This window comes from Betta splendens, chromosome 9, assembly GCF_900634795.4.
Source record: "Betta splendens chromosome 9, fBetSpl5.4, whole genome shotgun sequence".
Classification (NCBI taxonomy): domain Eukaryota; kingdom Metazoa; phylum Chordata; class Actinopteri; order Anabantiformes; family Osphronemidae; genus Betta; species Betta splendens.
This window is the reverse complement of record NC_040889.2, coordinates 28,901,272-28,928,048: the sequence shown is the minus strand read 5'-3', so window position 1 is coordinate 28,928,048 and position 26,777 is coordinate 28,901,272. Positions and strand designations below refer to the sequence as shown.

The 26,777-nt window shown below is 47.1% G+C and overlaps 2 protein-coding genes across 2 annotated transcripts; one reads left to right on the top strand and one right to left on the bottom strand.

Annotated features, from left to right (window-relative positions):
• Positions 1–8,957: 8,957 nt before the first annotated feature.
• On the top strand, positions 8,958–12,892 carry tmem175 (transmembrane protein 175). The gene is made up of 10 exons (XM_029163405.3): positions 8,958–9,466; positions 9,833–9,871; positions 9,993–10,090; positions 10,201–10,252; positions 10,352–10,387; positions 10,460–10,543; positions 10,625–10,789; positions 10,860–10,938; positions 11,011–11,146; positions 11,218–12,892. The coding sequence occupies exons 1-10, from the start codon at positions 9,269–9,271 to the stop codon at positions 11,894–11,896; spliced, it is 1,566 nt and encodes a 521-aa protein (XP_029019238.1). The 5' UTR covers positions 8,958–9,268; the 3' UTR covers positions 11,897–12,892.
• On the bottom strand, positions 12,615–26,753 carry cds1 (CDP-diacylglycerol synthase (phosphatidate cytidylyltransferase) 1). The gene is made up of 13 exons (XM_029163406.3): positions 26,475–26,753; positions 21,726–21,877; positions 20,003–20,099; positions 19,817–19,914; positions 19,208–19,347; positions 18,244–18,302; positions 17,571–17,653; positions 17,192–17,279; positions 16,683–16,751; positions 16,364–16,516; positions 15,954–16,073; positions 15,356–15,459; positions 12,615–15,230 (listed from the first exon to the last, which is right to left on the bottom strand). The coding sequence occupies exons 1-13, from the start codon at positions 26,547–26,549 to the stop codon at positions 15,098–15,100; spliced, it is 1,371 nt and encodes a 456-aa protein (XP_029019239.1). The 5' UTR covers positions 26,550–26,753; the 3' UTR covers positions 12,615–15,097.
• Between the last annotated feature and the right edge of the window lie 24 nt (positions 26,754–26,777).

Sequence of the window (26,777 nt, the reverse complement as noted above, 5' to 3'; positions counted from 1 at the left end):
CATTTAGGACTGGTTTTATGCGACACAAACACAAAACCACATCAGCCTCCTGAAACGCTCTCTTCACTGTATCCATCAATGCAGCTTAAAGTGTGAACCCGTCCTCACAGAGACACAAACACCGAGCAGACGCTGAGTGCTGTGGTTCTGTGTCACTGAGGATGTTCTGGCTGGTTCTGGGCTCAATAAGTTTTGCTTATAAGCTGCGCGGCCTCCGTAAAACAGACTGACTGATGTGTGACCGCATCATTAACACTCCGCTGTCTGCGCCCCCGCTCTCCTCGTCCACGTGGCCGTTTCACGCCGCTGGATGCAGGGTTGCAGCTCCTCATGTCCTCCGCGGCGGGGCGGGGGGGCAGGTGGAGCCCGGTACGAGGGGCGCGGACGCTCCGCCAGGCTGTCAGGTGGTTTTCATCGTTAACAGACAGCACGCGAAGCAAACTCGCACCTGGAGCCACTACTACGTGATTGAGTGGATCCCTGTGGGTTTATGAGCAACATTAAAACCGTCTTTATGTCAAGATGTGGTATTTAACACACTGCAGTTATTGTTAGTTTGGTCATTCAACTAAAAACTTTGACGTACATCACGTCTGCATCAGGTGTAGGACTAAAGGGGGGCGGGGGGGCTCAGCCCCTCAGCCCCAGTCACTAACGACAAATCCCATTAAATGTCTGTTGGGTCGTGTTTACATGTTTGTAGACAGCACCAGACATTAACCGTGTGAGGTGTTTGCTACAATCTGTCTCCTTTAGATCTGCAACACATTCAATGTGGCAGCTTTAAAGCACAACTGTATCACGAGCATCGTGTCATTGACTGTCATCTCTACTCATCACACACTTCTTATCCCACGTTGCACATTTAGCACTTTTCACCAACAAAAGATCTTCATGAACACCTTCGGTTTTAGGACTTGATCACGTTCACGTTCCTTCAGCTGCTTCCGGTCGACTGTCCTACTAAGGTTCCATCCACGGCTTTTAGTGCTGAAAGTTGTCAGAATGCGGTGAATAAAGTGAACCGACACCAGAGCTTTGAGGCTGAGCTGCTCTCATTGAATATTCATAAGACACCTGGCCTGGTCTGAAAACAGGACGACAGGGAGAAACTGCTGGGAGCGTGTGAGCTTTTATTATTCTCTTCGCATCTTATTAGGTTCATTTTCATAAACGGACTATTATCATTTGAGACGTTGATGCATATGTTTTGTCTCTGTTTTAAATTAGCGTACTTTCTATAATATCCATCAAAAACTCATGATTCATTCATGACCTTGAGCTTTTGACCTTGGTGCCTCAGGAGGTGAGAGATGGTTTTAGTTTGGGTTCATTAGGTGCAAAAACATCCCCCTTGGAATTTGTATTATTATTTGTTTTTGCCAGAATTAATCGAATGTCGCAAAAGATCATTTAGTAAAAGACTTAAAGCAGATTTCCATCCCCATCACTGGAGGCAAATAGGCAACTCATGACTAAAATTCTGCAGATGGATCTCGTTCATTTCGACTCAGACTTTTTTTTAACTCACTGAAATCCTTTGACCTCCTTTTGCAATTTGCTCCCAATCTTTCAGCGAGTGCCACTGCTCTGATGCCGGAGGCAGCTGTTCAGGAGATGTTCATGCTCCCCAGGTTTGCTCTTATTCTGTCAGACATGTTTCTTTTACTCACTTCACCCCACCCCCGTCTCCCAACCCCGCTCTCATCTGTCACAGACCTTTAGTTTGTCTCCTCTGTCATTCAGGTACTAGTGTGTTTCTGGTCACCATCACAGAGGTCAAAGGTCAGGCTGCAACACAAACACCTCTCATTCTTGAGAGAATGTAACGGTGTGGGCAAAAACCGTGGTCAGAAACAGGAACTAGGTTTGGCACAAATACTTTGCAAATACCTTGAATAATCAGCCAGCAACAAACCGCAAACACTGGGACGCAGCTTTGAAGTCCTGCATGTCAAGCAGGTTGCTGTCCAGTCACGAGTCTGACTCAGACCGGTGCTTTCATTTAGGAAGCGATGCTGCAGCTGTGTCCTTCAGCAGCACTGACCCACACACTGCTGCGTAGCTCAAACGGCTTCTCCTGCGTTGCGTGATGACGGTGACCAGGATTTCCCTCCTGCCTCATGGATGTTTGCTTTGGCTGCACCTGTAATAGCCTCCATCCATCACATCTACCTGCTGGGACTCCCTTCCATCACAGGTCTGTGGACACGGAGCCAAAGCAGTCCCTCGTAGGTTATTACCGTGCACACGTGCAGGAAGCAGCCAGCCTCCGTTGCAACATGGAAACAATAACTTGTGGTTAACCTTTGCAGAAAATATCTTGTAATATTATGTATGTGTCATTTCAGTAGAAAGAGAGCTGATGGAGAAGCTAAATGATCAGAGTCGCCTTTGCACATGTGCATGTTTGCATTGGTGAGAAACAAATGACTTTGATGTCACCGTTAAAAAATGCGTGTGGCAAAGAAAAACTGGTGAATTTCGCCTGGAATGAGCAAAATCTGTCATCCAGCCTCCGACACGAACTGCTGAACTGACAGCGCCACATAAACTGTTGACAAGAAACACAATTAATGAAGCAATCAGCTTGCGCCAGCTGAGCTCTCCATCGACTCCCCGCTGCTGTATGTGAATTTAATAATGCTCTTTAATGACACGCTCCATGTTGACTGGAAAAGTACGCTCCATATGTTATTACAGCTGTGGGAGCTGGAAGTGTGTGATGCACACGGCTTCAGAGCACGGCCTCCTGCTGCGTGTGTGTGCGTGTGTGTGTGTGTGCATGCATGTGTGTGTGTGTGTGTGTGTGCGTGTGTGTGTGTGTGCATGCATGCATGTGTGTGTGTGTGTGTGTGTGTGTGTGTGTGTGTGTGTGTGTGTGTGTGTGTGTGTGTGTGTGTGTGTGGAGTCCCTGACAGTTTTGCTGCTGAACTGTCTTGTACAGTGGAACAGATCTCGGTTTCCAGTGTGCGGTTCTAGACGTTCATCCCGTTCTAAGATCCAGTCGTTCACGGCTCTGACTGCTGGAAGCTGCCAACGGCCTCACGTGGCTGCAGTCACACATGTTTCTAGCCAACATGGTTGCAAGAAACTTTAACAAGAGTTTGTGACCAAAGCCATAGCTGCTGTAAGGCCAGACCTGCAACAGCTGCAGAGCATGACCAGTGATGTGTGATGTCTCCACGTGTGTTGATGCCTGTGGTTTTACAGCCCTGCAGGGTCCAACCAGCGTAAATAGTGTGTGACCCAGTCCTTTAATAAAGCAGATGGACGCTACTGCATTCGCTCCTCGTCCTCCCAAAGCCCAAACCAACTCATTGGCTGCATCCACTGGGTCCGTTTTTTGCATATTTAGCTTTGTTTGTTTACTGTACATGACGCTTTAAACTCAATTAACTTAAGACAACAGTGTATTTATGATAATTACCTTGATGATTTGCAGCAAATCAGTCTCTGGTCCTTCCTCATGCAGACAGCTCTCTCTTTGTTCACTGCAGCAGCTGCCTAATAGCCCATCGAAGATCCAGCCCTTTCAAACCCTCCGTACTTTGGTCCTAACGCGCTCACGAGCTGCGTAATAGTTCTGATGATGGAGCGGCAGCGTGTCGCATGGAATCACTTTTGAGACCCATCAGAGACGACAGACGAGAGTAGACACCACGACTGGCTCCACACAAGAAAAAGACAGGGTTGACCATTAGCAACTGAGCACAAACAAAGAAACGAACAAAAAACTCTTTCATAACTGTGGTTTCGTTCCTCAGCTTCACAACCTGCCACAGAGTGTGTTCAGGTTAAAGCTGGCTCCGTTTTACTACTGAGCACAAAGAAACCTCAGCCAGGTGGTGTGATCCTGTGATGGACGGAAGGAAAATCATTCACACTGATAATACTGATAGCAATACATGCACTGATAACTACATTTACTCCTCAGATCCAAAGGTCCCGAAGGCCGGAGAACTGGAGATGTTCATGCTCCCGCACCCGAAATCCAGAAATCACAATATCTGAGAAGTTCAGGAGCTTCACAGCTCCTGCAAGACAAGCACTAAACTGCTGCTCTTCTTCCTCTGCAACAGCAGCATTTTGACTTTGTTATTTATGAGAAAGAATTTGTGGCTGGATGCTCCTCATAATTCATAAAGCACTGAGGACAGACGCTGTTGAAATTGAAGCGTTCAGAGTTCTTTCATAACAAGGACCTATGAACGAGAAGCAAAACAGCACGACTGCTCTGAATGTTCAGCTCCAGAGATGCGAACGCTGCTTCGTTTGAGATGTGTGACAAAAGACAGCGTCTCCGATGTTGTAGGAGTTAAAATCCTTCCCAACATGTCACGATTTCTGTTTCCATGAAACTTCCTGGAGGCGTGCTTGAGTTTTGAATATTCTGTTGCTGGGATGTTTCGTCCCTGTGAGTGAGATGGAGGCAATTCTGCTGGTAACGATGTGGATTTTGATTCATTTCGTGCATCCACCAAACCCAGATGGATCCTCCACTCCTTCTTATTTCCCACTGGGGCGCTGAGTGACAGGCACATAAACACACATCAGAACTCATTGGTTTTTGCCTGAGTCGGTCGATGGTAAAACGCAGACATCAATAAACGCAAGCACAGTAACAGTGTGTGAAGTAGAGTCTGCTTGACAAAGGTGAGAACACAATGATCCACAGATTGTCCTCCAAACAAAATCTCCTGATGTTGAACTATCACACAGTTGCTCCATCCACTGACAGCGCGGGTTTGGATGTGGTCTCCCCAGAGGGAACCCCAGACTCTGACAGGTGTGATTCTTCCAGGAGAGAAGAAGTTTGGAATTAAGGTGACACTGAAACACAATCACCCAGTCTGCTTTCGGCTGAGGACCAAACCAGAGGCCAGTTTGTTTAAAATGAGCCGGCTGTTTATTGAGGACAGAATAAATCACTCAAGCTATCGCCCCCTGGTGGAAGGAGGGACATTTTACGTTTTGTCCAGCTTCTGTCTGACTGACTCGTGTATGCTGATGGAATTTTAATAAGTGACATATTCAGCATCTGAGAGGAAGAAAGAACAAAACCTCAATTAAAAAATACAATACCACACAAAATGAAATTACATGCACAACCTTTAGGCTGGAAACAACATTAAAGCCTCATTTAATAATGGAGGTGATTGTGGTTGTAAAGTGTCATCCATGTGGTTATCGTTTTTTTTATGATAAACATGAACTACTGAAGCAAATCTACAGAGCGTATTTACCCTCATCTCTTCCTCTATTATTCACTGGTTCCCACACATTAACTTAAAGGTAAATGGATGCAAGACATTGAGCGACAGACTCAAACTAAAAAGGGTAAACAAAGATGTGGGAGCTGTGCCGTGCGTAATTACTTGCTGTCAAGGCTTCGTCCTGGTGCTTCGTCTACTTTGTCCTAGACGTTTTCAAACGCATTAATTGCATTTGACCACACAGAAGAGATCAGACATGACACGTCTAAAACTCTGTTACTTTAAATGTTTAACCATAAACCTATGTTAGCAACAATACATGACAACTTCATGTGGAGCATACTTTAACTGAAAGTCATAAACAATTTGTTTGTGGCAGTTTTCACATTTTAACCCAGACATCAGTCGTTGGCTGCTCAATACTCTCAGGCCTTTTGACTTTAAATGTACTTCAGCTTGCCATTCTGTTGAAACTCTTCCCCTGATGGTCTTTAATGATAGCATATACTGTGCTGATCCTGTCTTACCCTACTGTCGCTGCCCTTTTCCACAGCCTGTTCACCGGCTGGCCCCTGCCCTCCTGATGATCCCATCTTATCCATCAGAGGAGAGAGAGGCATGGATAATGGCGAGCAGGGCTTATCTTCCTTTAATGGCGCCTGTCTCAGATGTCATGGCCTGTGCAGACACACATTCATACAGTAGCTACCTCTCAACCGCTCACTCAAGTGGTGTCAAGATTAAAGAGCAATTACAAGCTACTCCACCAATGATGGATCGGGAGTGGAGTAAATGTAATGGCGACCCACTGAGAAGAAGCAGAGAGGAAAATGAAGAGCAGGAAAAATAGGACAGAGGTACAAGAAAGACACGAAGAAGTAAACAAGTGCAGAAAAAAATCGTCATTGTTGAGACTCATATAGATACTTATATGATAAAATTAAATATTAGCATGTTTTCCATTTGTTTTCTGTTGCTGTATTGTTTATAATGCTGTGTGCAGATTTACCCTGATGATTTTAAATTCTGCCAGCAGCAGAACAGTCCGTCCAACGTCGACACAGCCATCGCAGAGATTTTCTCGTAGTTAATGAAGCATTTCCTGATGAGCTCCAGCTCAAGAGCACAAAGAGTAAGAAAAATCAAGGCACGAGAACCAAAGACATGAATTAGCCTTTGAGACTTCAGCGTGTTTGATTTCAGCAGTATTTCTAGGTTTCAAAAAGCAGGATTGACACAAACAGAATATTTTATGTTCATACATTTGTTTTATAAGGGAAGAAAATCAATTCGTTTTTTTTCTCTCCGTCATTTATTCAGAAAAGATGAATGAATGAGTGAATGAATGAATGAATGAATGAATGAAGCGAGACTGGCACTGACTACATCTGATTGACAGACTATGTAGGGCACATAGAGATTTAGCTGTCATCACATAAACAGCCGCTAAGCCCGTCTACTGGTGCCTCACTGCAGAGCGAGATGGTGGTCGCAGACGCCGCAGACGCCGCAGACGCCGCAGACGTCGCAGACGCCGCAGCCGCCGCAGACGTCGCAGACGCCGCAGACGCCGCAGACGTCGCAGACGTCGCAGACGCCGCAGACGCCGCAGACGTCGCAGACGTCGCAGACGCTGCAGACTTCGCAGACGCCACAGAAGTCGCAGACGCCACAGAAGTCGCAGACGCCACAGACTCACAGCTACCGCTGGCTTTAAAGTTGTCTGTTTTAGCCGCTTGGAACAGTTCATGTCATCGTTGCTTTGCCCATTACTCCCCTTCTCTAGAAACAGCAGAACCTCTGAGGCATTGTCAAAGTAATATGGATTTAATGGTGCAGGAAAAGCTTGAATTCAGGGCCTGTGTGTGACGATGGGAACGTAAAGTAAGATGGAGGTGACCAACAGAAGCTTCAGCTCGTGTGCTGCTGGGCTCCTGCTGTGACGCCTGCTCCTCCCTGACGCTCGGACAGAGGTCCGGCTGAGGAGCTCCTTCTCTGAGCAGAACCTCCAGCTCCAACGCCAAACAATCAGGCTCGGGCGCTGACACGACGCACACCAGGTGTAATGGAACTGACCCCATCCACAGCCGGGTCCCCTTCGCAAACAGACACATCAATAATAGCTGCTGCAGCACCGGCTATAAACTCAGCAGGTTGTAAATAAAGGCTGGACTGATGCAGCAGCAAGAAGCCGAGGCTCCTTCTGTGTCTGCAGGATGAGCAGGGAAGTCTGAACAATACGTGGACGTGTGCATCGGAGGCATTTCCTTTATCACCGAGCAACAAACATCAGAATGCTTTGGACCGTTTGTTTCCTCGTGGTTTTAACAGTTTCACTCTCAAGGCATTTAGTCTGCAGAATCAATATCCATCTAGCGCGGCGTGGTTCAGTGCTGCTGACAGTGTAATACCGTCCCGTCATCATTCTCTTTGTGAGCATGTCTTTCATTATCCCTCTCACTTCCAGACTCTGATTAATGGCCGGGATTTCTAATCACACCTCAGCGGCGCTGACATTTCATATTAGAAAGAGACTTGACGGCGAAGGAAGGTTCACGCAGTCACATTTGTGCTGGGCAGCGACAGAACATAAATGAGGAGATTAATGAGCGGACGGCAGCGCGGAGCAGGTGCCGAGCGCACACAGAATAACAGTCACATCTGCATAATACAAGGCGGCTTGACTCACTTAGCATGTCTCTGTGCTGACAGCTCTTTGTCTGACGCTGCAGCGTCCTCAGCGCAGCTGAAGGTGAAATGACTCGCTCCAAGGCACGTCGGCAGCAGCAGTCGGAACCGCAGCCTCCAGTTCTACACGTGTGATCATTTAGTCAGTTTACAGCAACACATCATTTATAGAGAAACATCCAACAACAAAGACGTGGCTATAAAACTGGAAAAATGGATGCTTCATCACCTGGAGATGATGCTGGAGACAGTGGTGCCCACGTCCCTCGTCCCAGCTTGTTTATGATCTGGTTTGTAGATGGACGGGTAGAAGGTTGGACTTCACATTTGCTAGTGGAGAATTTCTGTCTATTTTGCAACAGAACCTCAACAACTTTCTATAGATATATCTATATATCCAACCACTTCCAAACGCACCCACGTCAAGGCCTTTGAAATGAGCTGCCACTGTCAGCAAACCTTCATCTGACAGCGTTTATTAAGTGGAGGCGAGGGGCCAGTTCTCATGTCACAGCAGCTCATGTCTGCAGAGGAAGGTTGGCCAACAGTCAGTAACATCTCAATAATGGGATGTGATGCTCAGGTGGAGGGAGAGAAGATGAGCTTTGTATTGTCTACCATACAAATTATATTTCAGTTCAGTTGTTTCAATTCAGTTGTGTTTTTGTTCTTGTTCTTAAACTGAGAGTTTTTGCTTAACAAGTTGCAGTTCTACCGACAGACAGAAGAAAGTGGAAAACAAACCATGATTAACACAAACGAGCTGTTTTCCAGGTGTGTTTTAAGCAGATGTTGTGAAGGTCCTCAACTTTAATTCGGTCTCAGTCGAATGGCTCCCCCTAGCGGCCGCAGACTGCGTCACACGCCAAGTCCAAAAACCGAGGGGACGTTCCCTCCAGACTGTCCTGTCCTGACGATGTTATTAATTATATAACGTTGTAGATTCAGAGAAAAAAACAGAAACATATCAACTAGACAATAATAAATAAAAGAAGATTTCATCTTCCGGTGCCTTGAGCAAGTGTGAGATATCCAGGTCACGGTGGAGCCGACCTTATTTTTTTTTTTTTACTGTATATGCTGAAGTGAAACATGCCTTTGCTGAAGTGGAGCAGACGAGGCCGAACGTAGAGGCGATATGTGCCTCATACGTTGCCATTTATTCAGCGAGGTTACACTCTTGTTTATAGACGATCTTGGACGATCCGGAAACAGAAACGCCACGGCTACTTCCGGTTCCGCCTCCTGCCGTCAGCTGACTGCCGTTTGTTTGCAAACAGCTCCGTCCACAGGGTTCGCGGTCCGCCCGCGTCCTCTCCTCCTCCTGCGCCTCCTGCGCCTCCAGCGCCTCCTGCGCCTCCACCATGGGAGAAGACGACGCCGGCGACATCATCGAGCACCACGTGGAGGAGGAGATGGAGAAGAGAGGGACGAGGAGCCACGCGGCGTCCTCCTCGTTCCCGGCGAGTCCGCCCGACGGGGAGGGTCCCAGCAGCACCCAGTCCTCCCACCGCCTGCTGGCCTACAGCGATGCCCTCATCTCCATCATCGCCACTGTCATGGTGAGAACCTGCAACTGCAGGAAAGCGCTTAATAATAAGGAAGACTGATCACAGAAGTCACATTAACGTCGTAAGGAGCAACTTAAGGGTCGTTTAATTTAAATACCGGGTGAACTTTAATGCTTGTTTTCTGCATATAAGTAAAATGACTGAGAGAAAAGCACAAACACTACCTGCAACCTAGTCTGAAATGGGTGTGAGCTGCATTGTCTTTATAAAGAATAAGGAAAAGAAGTGTTCAGTCCAGGCCAAGATCAGATGCCACTGGTCTGGTTTATCTGGCACCATTTGGCTGATCTCAGATCAGAGGAACCCAGGAAGCAGATGCTGAATGTTGATAAGTTGCACTGTGTCATTTATTCACAGATTTTACCTGTGGCCCACACAAAAGTGCAGGACGATGAGGTAATGCTTGACTTGAATCGTAAATACGATCCAGAATATTTCATCATTTTCCTGTGGAGCCACTGAGCCTCAGTAAATATTGAACGTTACTGTTCATAGTCATTATGTGTCTGCATCGCAGGAGTTGAGGGAGAGCGTCCAACTGCTGCTCACCACAAAGATCGGCGTTTACCTGATGACATTCCTCATAGTGAACGTAGCCTGGGCTGCTCACATCAGGCAACTCATTATTATTACTATCACTGTTATCACTCTTATCCCTGTTACTGCTGTCACTGGTGGCAGCAGCTGCTGCTTGTCGTCATTACTGGGCCCGGTTCCGTCCACAGGTTGTTCCAGGTGGTGGTGCGGATCGATGACTGTCTGGCTTTGCTCAACCTTGTGAGTTTGGCTGCACACACTGGGTTCACACCTGCCCTGTTTCGCCCCCTTGTGTTCAAACAGTGAATGACGGCGTTTCTCTGCTGGGCTCTGTTTCAGGCCTGCATGATGCTCATAACCTTCCTGCCGTACACGGTGAGTCTGCGTCGCGTCGCCTCAGGCGTCGCCACATCAGTCAAACCTGTGACGAGCGTTGTTCTTTTTCAGTTCTCTCTTATGGCAACTTTCCCCCAGAACATCCTGGGGATTTTACTGTTCTGTGGGTGCGTGATGGTGACGGGCGTCATCCAGGTGAGGTCACCGCTGGTTACTACTTTACTGTGAACGGAACCAGCACTGATCCATTTTCTCTCTCCCGGTCGGACCCGTTAGTCGCTGATCGTGTTGTACGCCTTCAGCCGCCCGTTCCTGCTGAACGAACACATCCAGATCTCCGAGAACCGCAGCGTCTATAAACACCACATCCTGAAGGTCATCGTGAGAGTGCCCCTCATGTGCTTCCTGGCCAGCATCGCGTCCCTGATCGTCTTCCAGCTCGTAGGTTCACGCCGGCGCCGCCTCGGGGCCCGGCGCCGCCCGCTCCCTCATGCTTCTCGCTTTGTTTCAGTCGTACGCTCTGTTGGCGCTCGTCATCTTCCTGCCCTACATCTCCCAGTTTCTGAAGTGGTGCCGCAGCAAAGCGCTGGGTAAAATGAGCCCAATGGACGGTGATTCATTGTCAATGGGCCGTCGCGTGTTAAAGCCATGAACCGTTTCAGGTCAGAGGGAGGAGAGTCCCGACGCGGTGATGTTCTACACCTACCTGCCCAACGAGCCGCTCAGTAAGGACCGAGTGGAGGCGTTCAGCGACGGCGTCTACGCCATCGTAGCTACGCTCCTCATCCTGGACATATGGTCGGTTTCGCCCCACAATCACAACGACCTCACACGAGCCGCGTGGCCCAGCCCTCTGCTTCTCGTTTCAGCGAGGACAACGTTCCGGACCCAGCGGTGGTGGAGGCCCGGTTCGGGGGGGACCTGATCGCGGCGCTGCGGGTCTACGGGCCGGAGTACCTGGCCTACTTCGGCTCCTTCGCCACCGTGGGGCTGCTGTGGTTCACCCACCACTCGCTCTTCCTGCACGTCACCAGGGCCACGCGCCTCATGGGGCTGCTCAACACCTTCTCGCTGGCCTTCGTGGGCGGCCTGCCGCTGGCGTACCAGCTGACGCACGAATTCCCGCCCAATTCCCAAAACGAGCTGGAGGCCATTCAGATCAGCTGCGTCATCATCTTCTTCGCGGGCACGTTCCAGCTCTGCATCTGGGTGGTGGCTCTGTTCAGCGAGAGGGAGGCGCTGCACCCGTACGTGCGCTACGGCGGGCGCGAGCACGTGTTGATGCTGGCCAAGCTGGCGCTGTACCCCTGCGTGGCTCTGGGGACCTTCCTCCTCACCTGCGTTCTGAGCAGGTTCAGCGCTCCCATCTTCCACCTGATGGAGATCACGGTGCCCTTCGCGTTCCTGCTGCTCAGGCTGCTGGTGCGGCTCGTTGCGGCAGTGGTGCGGCTCGCCGTGTGTCCCGACAGGTCCGACCCCACGGCTGTGGATGAGCAGCAGGAGGCCACGGTGCCGTTTAGCGCCGCGGAGGCCCAGCGCGGGTGCTGAGATGTCATTGTGTGATGCTTCACAAACAGGAGGAGCGTGGGTCAGAGGCTGAAGGTCGAACACAGACGCCATCGTTCAGGCGAACAGTCCGTCCAACGTTACACTTTGAAGCCAGTAACTGCATGTCGAAGGGAATATTTCCAGCTATTATACGGTAACGCTTCTCGCAAAGGGCTTGGTGTCGTTCTAAATGGGTGCAGCCAGACTCATTCTAATGCACTAGTTTTAAATTGTCCAATTCATTTTGAGTCTTTGGTTAAAAACGAGCTACGTTATGAAGACGTGTTGTTGATTTTAGTCTTATTATTTCTTCTTTTCTTGATGCTTGTGAGGCCAGTTTTTCAGGCAGCGCTGCTCTCGTTTTTGAATGCAGGAGCCGAGTACAGATTCCCGTGCTGAAAATTGGTAGGGACTTGAATTTGAGATGCACTTTAAAGGAAGGCTGCCAGGTGATGAAGCCCAGAGCTGGAAGACTAAAGAACCTTCTCAAATTTTAGTAGTTGTATTTTTAGGGCACGTTGTTTCTGGTCACAGTCTTCACACGCGTCATTGTTCTGTTCTCAGCTCCGTCCATTTGCACCTGATGTCGTTAACGCCAAACGCTGCATTTGCTGCCTCACTGCACAAAAGTTTAAAAATCAGCTGTGTGTAAATAAAACTTGTTCTTTGTTCTATGTGGAAGTGGTCTGGTCCACAAAATAACAATAAACAGGCAGCATAAAGAAAATGAGTTTATTTACCTGCGCACAGTAAACAGCCTCACAATATCTCTAACAATATATTATCTGCTCTGGACACTTTGTATTTGCCCCTACATGAACAAACTACCTCAGTAGAATCTATAATCATCTCAACTCCAAAGCTACAGATTTTCATTAGAAAACATTTCTGCTTTAAGCAAATCAAACATTATACACAAAGTGATAAATAGATCTTCTGACATGTCGTTTACAAGCACCTTTTCTTTCCTAGAGTCGTTTCATCACCTTCACAACATGAATACAAACCAACACCAACCTATTGTAAAACTCAAGAATAAATTAATTTGAAACCGATTTAAAATTCCCCATGTGAAATAATTTACCAATATAAAATTTAAGTTGTTTGAATTCCAGCGCAAACAAGAATTTGATGCTTTGTTCAGTAGTCAGTCTATTGTTAAATTACTGGATTCACAAAAGAAAAAAAATCTAAAAAGGAGTAAAAATAAATAATAAAAATTATTCTTAAATTAAGGTAACCACTTAAAAAAAACTATCACAATTTTATTTTAACCTTGTAGATTTTTAAATTATCCTGATGATCATTGAAACATAAACCGCTAACATTCACATCCTTAAACTTTGTTACCGTGAAAGTCCATGTAAATGTAAAGCATCTGAAGTCGGTGTCTTTTATTGTGAACACTTCAGTGTGTGAGCACGTTGGACACACAAGCGTGTGACGCAGTAGTGCTTCTGAATCATACAGTACATCACAGCTGGTCCCAACTCAGCCAGTGGGAAAACATGAGGAGGAAGCCGAGCAAACTGGCGACATGAACTACAGACGTCCTCTCCATGCTGCAGCTGAGCTCCATCTCCGGTCCAAAGCCCAGCACCAAACTCTGGAGGAGCGGGTGGTACCGGAGTCATGGGACTGGGCCTGAAACCTGCAGCTTCCTCAGCAACACAGAATCAGACGCAAGACAGTGCTTTGGTAAATATCTAACAGAATCTCAGTAGAACTTCTATATTCTTACAATCCTTTGAACATCATTTGGATCATTCTTTCTAAATGGATCTAACTTGCATAGAATGAAAATATTGCTAATAAAACTACCACCAGATCATCATTTTATGCCACAATGCAGTCTGAGTTTAAAAATGACATTTAAAACATAATTTAAGAGTTCGACAAACATTGAGTCTGAGGACGTGGGAACCTTTACATCCAAAGGTTCCACTGTTCCTTCAGAAGCTACAGTGCAACTGAAACCGCTGGTTAAACCAGTGAAGGAAGCATTGTCTCCTTCTAAACTAAAACCCAGAGCTCATTTGACTTGAGGATTAGAATCGCACTCATCTCGGTGCCTTTGTTTGGACTGAGGACGTTCAGATTGGTTGAACCCAGCACAACGACTGGATGCGTCAGAAACCATGTGATCTCGCTAACGTGCTCAAGCTAAACGTCCTCGTGTGATGGGAGCTGTTAGCAGGCAGAAGCTACAGACTCCTCCTGCTTCCAGTGCTTATAAATGACTCCTGGCTCCACGCTGACACCTTGATGACCGTGGTCTCAATCCTCTCATCAAATTCTCACCTATTAAGCACCCTTTTCACTATTCATTTACAATCTTGGCCATTACCCTAACATTGGATCATTTCCCTAAAACATGTTCATGCTAAAATCAAAAAGAAAGTTTGTTTCCTCCCAGCAGATCACATTAGTAGTTATATTTATTATATATTAGGCTTTTGTTGAGCTAAATATCTTCAGTATATTTATGTACAATACATTAACTTGTAAGTGTTGAATGTGCAACTGATGCTCTAGTCTCTGCATTAAGATGCCTACAGTCAAACCTTATTGACCTACATTGTGCAAGTTATTTAGGTTTAGTCAGAAACCTCTAAGCTAAAAGTTCATGTTGTGGAAGAGGAGAAAAACATGGCTTAGTTTAGCAGTAGCCCAGAACAGGACTTGCATACATGCTTAATTATGCAAATGAGGCTGATGAAGTTAAGATCCTTAAATAGAGCATAATCTATAAAACAGCGTGTACAACACATCTGCAACCTGCTGCACCCACACGCAAACCCACAGCAGCCCAGAAGCCCAGCACTCCAGGCCCGCGCTGCAAAAGCTTCTTAAATCCATTTGTTCAGCTTCAGACAGTGCAGTTCCACCATCCAGCAACTCGCGCTGAGCAAGTCGTGTGCTTCAGTCTGTTTTGTTCACAAAGACGTTTGTTTCGTCCAGTCTGTATGCATTTACTATGACTGTGTTGTACTTTCTACAGGATGTTGTCCAAGTGAAACACAAAAGCTGCCTAGCTCTTTTTAGACTTTTGATACTTTTTCTTCTTCTATTGCAAACTTCTTTCACGTGGTCTCTGCAGAGTCACCTCAGTGATAGTGATCCGAGTGGAGGTCAAAGGAGCCGGTAGGATGACTATGGATGCTCTGAACAGCCTGTGTCTGTACATGCTTACAGAGGCCTTCAAGCCTGGGCAGCCGCTGGGGGAATCATGCCCCGGTCTCTCAGGTGGGAGTGCAGCGTGTGGAAGATGCTGAGCTGCTGCTCAGGCTGGAGCATCATCAGCTGCTGCAGCAACTTGCTGGGGTTGGGCCCCCTGAAAGACATCATGTCAAACCATTAGTACGAACCAATCTGGACGTAGCTCAGCAGAAAGCTGCCCGAAAAACTATACAATAACAATAGTATCTGTAAGCCGAGGGCTTCGACTGCGTGTCTCACCTGATGAAGCTGGCTATGTAAACGTGTGTGAAGGTGGCCATCAGGTACTGACAGTCGAACCGATCCATGATGCCACCGTGGCCGGGGATGGTGCTGGCAAAGTCCTGCAGGAGCAGAGAGATCGACACAATCAGACGTCACATACAGTACATGCAGTTTGGCCGTAGACATAAACGGTCAGTCCCTCATGGTGTCACTAGGTGGGGCTGTGCTACTTTGTTGGTACACATTTCAACACCTCCTCAGAGTTTTTACGGCTGTCATGCTGCTGAGAGGCTGCGACAGAACAAGGCTGCAGTTTTCCTCACCAAGCTCCAGTACGGAGGCTTTGCTGCTGATTAACCTGTCTGAGATTGTTGCTGAAAGTTTCTCTTTAAAGAAAACCTCAGCTCTTCACAGCTCAACTGATCCAACCCGTATGTTGCATAACTTGAATATCCCCATTAATCCAAACTGCGACGTCGTACTTACAGTCAATTTGGTGCATTTGCTCAGTGTGAAACAGTAAGTAGTAACAGATTATTGATACGATTATAATGACCTAAAACCTGTGCGAAGGACAACCGTACAACGCAGAAAACAAAGTGATATTCTTTACTTTGATTTTGAAAGCTCGTTTAAAGCCGCTGGCAAAGAAGCCTCCAAATGGACCAATGAGCGACGCAAAGCTGGAGAGAGAAACGCTGTGAATCTGGAAGGGGTACAGGTTGACGGTTTTCTACAAGACAGAGGAGAAACAGGACAAATTACTGACATTCATCAAGTTAGAGAAAGAGACACTTTAATACGTCTTTTCAGACATTTACACACAAGGAAGATGCTAAATAAATCTGTAGCAGAGCAGAATAAAACCATGATTTCAGCACATCAGAGTGTTGGAACAGATCCATGGTTGATGATCCTTTTACAAACAATCTCTCTCTCTCCAATTACAAATTAACCTGCTAATCTGAAACAGGTTTTCAACTGATGTTTGATTCAGTGGTTGTAAATAAAGGACAGTCTTACCCAACTCAGCGCGTTCTGTAACATAGTGGGAAGCGTGTACTCCTGCATCACAAAGATATCCGAAGGCTCACATTCAACTGTAAATCCATTGGTCTCGCTGTTGAAGCCCACGGGACACACAAAGTACTGGAACTGAGCCAGCAGGTAGGCCAGCTGCACAACAACACAGCACAGGTCAGCGTGAAGCATTATGACAAGTTAAGTCAGTAACAGAGATACTGCCACAGATCGGACATATCACGTCCTTCTAAGCTAAACAACAAGCGTTCCAGCCCTGTCCACAAGGAAGCTGATGTAAAAGAACACGTGGTTCACTCACAATGAAGCCGAAGACCACAGTGGAGAAGAACCCTCCAATGAAGCCCTCCCAGGTCTTCTTGGGTGAGAGCTGCAGGGAGGAGAGAGACAGAAACATGAACTGGCTTTACCAGCCTCACAACAGACAGGTCTGAGCTCCTGAGTAGCTGCTGTGTACACAAATGTACAGCTGTAACCATCGCCCCGAGCACTTGGTCTTAATTCATTTACCAAAATAAATTTGAGATAAGGTACGTGAGCGTTATTTGCATTGGTTGACTGCAGCGTTAGCGCAGCAGTAAATGTTGTTACACGAGGCTGCGTCTCAGAAGCCTCCTGCGGCTGAAAACCTGAGAAAGATTAGTTTGCTACCTGCATCCGTCTCAGGTTCATTTTAAAAAGGAGCAGGTCACCATGGCAACCGATGATCCACCTGCTCCAGTATAAACTTTACATTCTTGCATTATGCAAGACTGTACTATAGCCACTAAATGTAACAAATGTGATCATCTGAGAACTAGTTTGATGTACCTTGATCAGTGGGGTGCGCCCAAAGAAGAAGCCAAAGAGGTAGGCCATGATGTCATTGCAGATCACAATGGAGATTGGAACAATGAACCTAAAACAGAAATAAAATAGTGTTGAGAAGCGCCGGGGAAACCTTTATTATCCACAACAACTATTAAATTACATAATAAACTATGCTACAAACAAACATTTCCCCATTGTGGGATGAATAAAGTCGTATCCTATCCTATAGAGAGGGAATCATTGAGTAACTTTTAAATGTATTGTCATTGGCTCAATTTCAGATGCACTGCTCAAAACCGATCAGAACAGAAAAAAAGACCGTTGTAACAACACGTGTGCAGCAGTAGACGATGAGGCAGGTTCTTCAGGTCTGTCTTACCAGATCATTCCTTCAAACAGGTTCTGAATGACAAGGTGGGACTGAGTTACCACAATCAACAGGGTCACATGGGTCCAAGCAAACTGGAATGGTGAACACAAACACCACAGTGTCACTGGAATGTAGCCACTCCTGCTCAGAAGTTGGCTTTTGTCACAAATTGTGAGATTACAGAAACAGGCGGGGAGAAGCGGAGAAGACACAGAAACACAGGACAGTGAGAAGAGGAGGCAGCAGATGAGAGAGTGTCCATGCCACAGAAAACGTTTTCATCGTTAAAAAAGTAAAACATGCAGAATGGAGTTGGTTTATAGAGCAGAAGTCTGGATTTATGAGGTTCATATTCACATTATGTACAATCAAAACTAAATTAGTCAATGAAATGCAGGTCAATTGGTCATTTCGGCATGTGAGATGAAATAAAGCTGCAGCCACTGCAGATGTCCTCCAGCATCAAATCGTTCTCAGTAAGAACATGGTCAGTACATCAGAGCAGTGCAACCATCTCATTCACAAAACATGTGAGTGTTTTAAATCGCAGAGAGGTTCAGGAGCAAAACCTCTACAACACAACATAAAGGTGCACGATGGATTGACAGGATGTAAGAAAGCAGGCGGCGGTGGATCGAGCGGAGGAGGAGGAGGACAGGACGGAGTTACAGCTGATACACACCATGTAAAACTGCAGGCGGTAATGTTTCTTCACTAAACTCAGCACAAACATGCAGAAACCTGTGAAAGAGTAGACAACATGCGGTCAGTTTTTACAGTTTAAACATATGTACAGAATAATACAGAATGTGTGGGAAGCTGCCTGCGGCTCCATCCACCCATCAACACCCGACATGCAGCCTTCCTGTGACACGACCAAGACGCTCCCTTTGCTACAGAAGGCTCAGCTCATCCTCCAACAGCTCAGATCTGCCTCTGATCTTAATTCAGGCGTGTGCATTTGATCGGTTACTGCCGACGGCTCGACGCTGGGAGCGTCCTCAGTTTAGGAGTGCAGCCGACGCCCGATTAGGGAGATGACTCAGTCAGCAGGACTTAGGGAATGCATCTGCTTTCATAGAGCCATCAACATGAGCAGGTGGGTGTGTTTTATCAGATGGACTCATACAGTGTTCATAGTTCTACTGAACGATTTGTCCAGTTTCACCTGCACCAGACCATCATCTTTGACTACAATCTAAATAAAATGCTGAATTTCCTGCATAGCAACATACATGAACCTCAAAGGCTGAGATTAACAATTTCAACAAAACATCAAGTAAATTATTATTTTATTTATTTATGCTTTTCACACTGGCAAACAGAAAGTCCGGAAGTTAGAAGCATATTGCAATTCATCAGCATAGTGCGGTTTATGAGAGCTATAAACCAGCCTATCAGCCGATAACAGCTTCAGGAAACACTTGAAAAGATTAGTTTCTATCAACTTGAAGCTCAGACAACTCAGTTTCTCTTTCTCCTTCATTTTCTCCACACCAGCTCGTCGTTCCAGTCCACTACACACAGCGTGTCCCCTGAAACTGAATCCACCCTTTTAAAGAAAACATGAGCCGGAGCCCAGGGGCCAAAGACCGTGTGTGCTTTTCAAGATACAGAAGTCGCATTGTTTTGAAGGCGAAACCAACCTGCAAGGTACAAAGTGAAGGAGATGAAGCGGTGATAGCGAGCCAGGAACTGCAGCGGTTCCTCTCTCTGAACCAGAGCCCCGAAATAATCCGCCACAGTTTCACCATAGAAGAAGTAGTTCACGCAAATCAGAAAATACCTAGAGGAAAAACAGGGATTTGTTTTTATCCACCTAGAGCATGCTTGGTGCTCCTTGAAAAGGACCGGCTACATCCTACTGCACATAGGAGGTGGATGTGGACCAAGTCTTGTGTCGGTCCAGTGTGGTGACGGACACTAGCTTTAGTGTTTCCTACATACTGCGTGTGTGTGTGTTCGTAAGGGATCGTTACGATGGCCAGTTTGAAGCTTTTGCTTGCTTCCAGCACGGCAGTGATCTTTGGTCCTGGCTGCCGTCGCCGTGGTGAATGGGTGTGTGTGCAAAGGTAAAACAAAAACAGTGGGACGGAAACAGAAACAAAGTCCGACTGCGGGGTGAGTGGGTGACGGACGCAAAGCTGCACAGCTTGACTGACCACGATGAGGAGACTATCCACCAGTTCACACCAAAGCATTCACAAGTAGAGGTGGGTTAACGCTATGATCAGAGCCCACTCCCATGGTCTCACCAGCTGAGCGTTCTGAACCAAGGCAGCTCGTAGGAATGGTAAACTCTGTAGCCGATTGTGATGATTTCTTGGAAACACTTTATTTGGACAGTCATGACCTAAGTCACAGAAACAGAGCAGAGAGGAAAATGAGGGTCAAGACAGGATCACAAAAGATGAGTAGGACAAATGCATGAAGTGACTTACCACTAATATAAGAGCGACAGGTCCCATATAGATGATGAGAAAAAAGCCTGATATCATAGCTATAGACAGAACCCCTCGTATCCAATAGTTCTTCCATCTGTGGACGACAAAAACCTTTAATTACTCCTTCAGAAGCACAGAAGAGAAGAAGAGATGGACCCTGGATTACACTACATTCATGTTAGTGGACCAAGAAGCCTTTAACTGACAGTGCTGCAGCTCTTATTTGTGCTGAGCAGCGACCTCAGGTCTGTGAGAAGGTCAGACAGTGGAGAACTCTGCTTTAGATCTGTGCGTTAGCTACGAACATAGACATCAGGGGCCACAACATGTCCAGGACAACAGACACAAACAAAAAAGCTTCAACTCTGGCAGAGCCAGTAGCTCTGTGACAGCTGTTGTGACAGGTCAACAAACTGCTGAGTGACTGCATCATCACAAACGTCTCATCAAGCGCTGTAGTTTATCACGTTAGCATTGTATACGTAGCAAATCAGAGTCCGAGGCCCATTTAGTCATGATGATCATGGAGCTAGAAGAAGTTGCGTAGGTGGTTCAACCACAGTGTTGGATTCACCAAAGGTGACCTCAGGCCGGCATCCTTCTATTACACAGTCCAGGCCACCATATGCTGTGGCTCGCTCCCAACGAGTGCAGCCATCAGGCTTAGTGCTCATTAACCCTCAGCCCTTCCAGCAAATGGTTGAACCAGTTCTTCCTAGTGGCGTGGATAAAACCCCACCCTCTGGAGCGCACGTGTGTGTGTGTGTGTGTGTGTGTGTGTGTGTGTGTGTGTGTGTGTGTGTGTGTGTGTGGCGAAGGGGGAATCTGCTGCTCTGCTTGCTGCCTGGGAGCAAAACAAAAGAGAGGAAATGCTAAAGGACAGAGAGACTGCTGGCGACTGTGTGAATGGAGGAGAAATATGCTGCATCATGAGAAAACACGGCTGCTTCCACTCGGCAGCAGCCGCTCGATGTCTCTCACTGGAGCCACCTCCTCGCTGTGTCATCCTGTGCATCCATTCACCTGCGCTGTCCCTCCTCCACCCCCCTCCTGTCTGCAGTCTGCTCACCCCCAGCTCTCTGCAGCACTCCAGCCTGCAGGGATTAGTGCATCCCTCTGAGTCTTTAAGCCCTGTGCCTGTGACCTGGTCACACCCATTTGTCATCTCTACATCAAGCCTGTGGTCAACACTCCTACGGTTACTACCATTCATCAGAGTCATGGTAAAGTCGGAGTAGAGGATAAAGGTTCCGATGTTCAACATGTTCTTTTGTGAGACCAGCTTTTTCAGAACTAGACATTGAGGTGTAAACTGAAAGGATAAGTGCGTGTGTCACAGTTCATTGACTGTGGGTGTGTCAGAGCCTGAATGACTGCATTATCAGCCTTCCCATGCTTGGGTTTGTTGTATATATGTAGCATGCAGAGATAATAGGAGCTGTTGGCTGAGCCCTAACATGAGCTACTGATACTCTGATGTCAATCATTCAACTAGGCCCCGCTTGCACCTCACGAAACCTTTGCAACATCCTTTTATGAGGTGTAATAAAAAAAACAAGGAAACTTGTTTCATTGTTCCATCAGCCTCTTAGAATGAAATCCAACAGAAGACCAGTAAGGCTGAGGAGTAAACATTAGCAGTAGCTTGACCTTCCTAACCTTCCATTGCTAAACAGTTCAAGCCCTTTATGACCAAACAGCAGCTGGTGAGCAGTGTTACCTGGGTGGCAGCCCCTCCAGGGCTTTGTTCAGGTACTGTGGAGTGTTGTCTGTGTCTGCGGTAGAAAGAGGAACATCTGGAGTGTCAGCTTTGGAGTCAATGTCCCCTTCTCCCTCTGCATCGACGTGCAGGCCCAGTCTGTCATCGCCATCCTGCCAGGGCGCGCGCGCGCACACACACACACACACACACACACACACACACACACACACACACACACACACACACACACACACACACACACACACACACACACACACACACACACACACACACACACACACACACACACACACACACACACACACACACACACACACACACACACACACACACTGTACATAAGGTGATAACAAAGACAACTAAAGGTCATCATCATCCTATTCACCAAGAGCTGAGATGCAAATGACAAGGAAATGTGAAGGTAGTCAAATAAGATTCAGGCTAAAGTTAGAAGGATCCAGAGTTTAGTCTCCCGTGTGGGGGAGAGATGAGACTACAGAGCTGGTGCATGTGATTTAAGTAGGTCTGCAAGTGAACGTCCTCTTTTGAACCCGACATTCCAGGAGACTCCAGGACTTTAAAACCACATGATGTTCAGCGAATGCGTTATCACATAACGTGTAATAGTTTAAAAGACATGCCAAATTCCAGTGAAAATCAATTAATAGATTTTACAGCTTCCACATTTGTCAAACTAAGATAATCCTCAAAATGTCCCTAAAAGGAGAACGTTTCTCCCTGATCTAATGAGGAAGACGGAGGATTACTGGCCGAGTGTGACTGGGCTGAAAGTCTGCACTTTTAGCCCACAGCTACAAGGCTGCTGCGTTTGAGGCAACTCTTGGTTGGTGTTAATGAATCTTTAATGCATTCACACTCAGCTGCAGTCCGTGCATTTACAGGCCGACTAATGCAGCTTCAGTGTGAAATTAAAACAAATGGAAGATGTTTACACAGATCATGTTGGTTTCCTAGTAAATAAAGTCTGAATAAAAACATACTTTAAAAGAAGAATTAAAGTGAGGCTGCTGGAAGATCACACATACAGAAACTAAGCCTGGTGTCTTTGTTCTTATGTGACCTGTCAAAGCCCATCAAGTAATAGAACAATGAGTAACGGTGCCTTTGATCCATAAAGTACTGTGTTGTAGAAACAAAGTGCAGCTCTTCTTCTCCCCACGGCGGCAGGTTAGGTTTCCTTTGGCTCCTCCTGAAGCTCCAGGACAGTTTTCCCCTTTCATGGCTGCTTCTACTTGGACATTGCTAAATATGGGTTGTGGGGCCACCAGGGTTAATTCACAGAGCTTTCTTTTGGGAATAAGATCTGCAATCTTGACTCAAAGCGGTAATTAGCTGTGAAAGCCCTGAGAGTAAGAGCGGGTTCCGCTGCAGAAGCAGGCCGTGGGGTCAGTTGCTGTTAGAGTATCAGGGGAGGACAGGTGTAACTGTAGATTTCTACTTAGGTTTTAATGAGGAAACGTCACTGGTGGAGGCTGAATCTGTAAATTGGGGTCAATTACAGAAGTTCACTGAAATAAAAGAAAATAAACACGCTGTGAGTCAAAATAAAAGACTGGCATGAAGGAAAAGTAAGACTTAGGAGGAAGCTGTTACATATTAACTTATTAAGCTCTTGATCAACCATGAGAGAACCTCATGCATCATCATCATCATCATCATCATCATCAGCATCAGCAGCATCAGCAGCATCAGCAGCATCAGCAGCATGGCTGTCCTTGCAGCTCAGTTAACCTCTACGCCTGTTTGTGTCCTCTACTCCTCCTATTAAAAGCTCCCTCTGCAGATTCGATGGGAAGAGAAGAAGAGGAAGGCATCGCAAGAGGACGGACAACAAGCAGCTCAAGCACGTCCACACTAAAGGCTGTGATCTGCTGAAGCATCACAACTCCACTGAACCCCTGCAAAGACAGAAGCTCAGTCTAAAGGTAGTACATGCAAAACACCACAGCTCCCTTTAAACTGTCATTAATAGTCTATTTTTTAATTACTTTTTCTCTGAAAGCTTTTAAATGATCTACAGTATTTTTCACAGAACACACATGTTCATCTTCTTTCATCCAGTATCAGATGAGTTAGTGATGAAAATAATGATTTAGAACTCTAAGAGGAAATTCTCTTGACTCCAGTCTAGTGGATTTAACTTTAATTAAGTCTGACATTTATTCAGCGAGTCCATGATTTGCCCAAACTCCTTTTTGTTCATCCACAGCAGGACAAATAATTCCATGCAGACCTGAGTGGGCCAGCGATGCTGCTGCCATGCCCTGCAGATAGAAAGCTGTTTCCTGCTCTGGTGTGTGACTTGGATCAGGGATGTGCATTGTGCCTGGTGCCTGATGCTGAAGCAGGCTGGCGGCGTGGACACAGGACAGTCTGCCTGGGATTGAATGACATTTTACGGTCACACATGTCCCTCCAGCTACAGTAGACTTTAAAGCCATCTAGTGGGACGACTGTAGGCTCTGAACACTGTAAACCTCAACAGCAGCGACACAAGGAGCTCAGCTGTGCTCCAGCAGCACTGAGCTTTAAATCAAAGCTGCGGTGATTTATGCGCTCAACAGTTTTAATTGGAACAACTATAAAGAAGAAACAGACAGAGAGGGAGCACGACCTTGACTTGCAATAATCTCATACTGTGTTCAGTACCCAGGTTTTACCCTGGTCTAGTGTCAAGGTGCATCATGCTGGGTTTTGAACAGGTACTCTATTCCTTCACAAACCCATCAACCGTGAGCTGATGTGCAGGCAAGGCCTCCGAGGCCACTCCTCTGGCATCCAGAGACATTAGCGAGGGGGACTGAGCAGAATGAAGGTGAGCAGCCGAGCATTCAGCGGCCTGCTGCTGCTGCCACCACGGGCTGCAGGGACCGGCTGGAGCACAGACGTCCACAAGGTCGGCCTCCAGCAGGCTGCAGCCAAGCTTAGACACGAGGGAGGAAGTGGTAAAAGCACCACGTTCAGGTTGGAGGGAACAACAGCGGCTTTCTGGACTGCTTCTATCGGTTTCAAGAAGAAAGACATTATAACTCCCACTGTCTCCTGGAAACTGCCAGTGGGGGAATTATCAGGTAAACACAATGTACCACAGCTCACTATTTACCACAACAGATTATCGTCAATTATCTAAAGGGGCTTAAGTCGACCGCGCGCGTCCAATCAGCTGCAGCAGCACCTGTTGCTCGCCTGCACACAGACAGTAAACGTGGAGAAGGGAACTGGACGGAACGGGACCACCAGAACCCACCTGGAGCCGAGGCACGTCCTACACCTTCCCCCTCAGAGCATCTCCAGGTCTGCAGCACCACCCCTGTGCTGACAGCCCAGCGTTCCCTTTCATACCAAGTCCTGTGATGTTGGCTGCTGCTGAATAAATATTGTTATTGGATTTGGTCTTTGTGGATTTTGCTGTATTTGGCCTTTGAATCAGAGCCACTGGCTCTCAGTCATGATCCCACTGACATGTCACTTTTTACCCATTAAATCCTCTGACGACTCACTCCTTTCTCTTAGGGTCACACACTCAGAAAGCTGTCAGCTCGCAGCAGCATTTATTGTGGATTTTAACAATGTTAATGGTTGGTTGGAGAAGGTTGGAGATTCTTTCTTTCTGGACCGTAACCAATAAACAGTGATATCAAAGGCTATAACCTCTTCTGCCCAAAACAACATGGGCCAGTGTCACACAAGGTGCTGTGTGACCCACAATCATGAAATCAACCAGAACAGAGAGACAATGCATCCGTTAAAGTTGCATAACGTGGCACAGTTGGATCATCTCCACTATCAGGTTCATACCCATCATTCCTGTTACAGTGACAGCTCTGAGGCCGTGGTCTGAAAGCGGCCGGCTCCGTTTGGCCCAGTTTCAATAGCACAGAGCTCAGAAGAGGAGAGCTAATCAGCGGGACGGTGGGATTGCCCAACAACCCCTACATGTCATCACACAGGGGCTGAAGGTGGTGGAGCCGGTGGGTGGGGCTGCCTCCAACCTTTGAGACGCTACACAGAGAAACGTCTGTGCTGCAGCCGTGCAGGAGGTAAAGACCAACTTAGCCAATAGGAATACAGGCAGTGAGAAACACACACAGAGACACACACACACACACACACACACACACACACACACACACACACACCTGCTCTACCACTTGTCATCAGAGTTGGTGGAGTTTTGACGCGGGCTGCTGCATTCCACGCTTTCACCAGCTTTAACTAACATCAGTCGGATGTTAGTCCTCTCCATCAAAAACCTTTCACCTGTTTATCAACTACAACAACTCTGCGCGGTCAACTTTTCTTCTGTGCAGGCAGCTGTAGCGCGCGCGCGGTACTGCGCCCTTTTAATGTCGTAAGATGAGGCGACACTCCCAAACACGAGGAGGACGTAAACGTTGCATCACAAAAACTTCGTTATTTTTTGACTAATTTCCGTGGCGTGGCTTGCAGCTAACGACACCTACTTAGCTATCTTACGTAGCTACGCTGCCAACCTGGCAACCCAGGTAGAAGCTTAAAAGAAGCCTAGACTCGCTTAGTTAGCTTACGTAGCTGCGCTGATAACCTGGCAACCCACCTAGCTTAACTCACTTAGCTAAATCAAGTAGCTGCTCCGCTAACCTGGCAACCCAACTAGCTTGACCAGTTGGCCGGGGACAACAACCGGTCCAACTCGTTCCCGGGGAGCTGTTTCACGCGGACACGGCCGTGTTTTCGTTCGTTTACCTTGTCGCTGATGTTCTCGGTGCTGTCAGGCTCTCCTCCTCCTCCTCCTCCTCCTCGCTTCCTCAGCTCCGTCATGTTTCGCTGGTGTCGCCGCCGGACGTTACCGTGTCACATAAGCTGAGAGTCCGGTGAAAGGAGGGGGTGAAGGGAAGGCAGGGATAAAGTCCGGGTTGTTTTGACTGGAAACCTCGGTCCACGCTGAAGGTCAGCGCTGCTGAACATCTGCCGGCGCCGCTGCCCAAGTGTAGGAGACACTGAGGTCCTCGCTGCGTGTGTTTGTTTATCACCGCAGTCCCCGTCCCT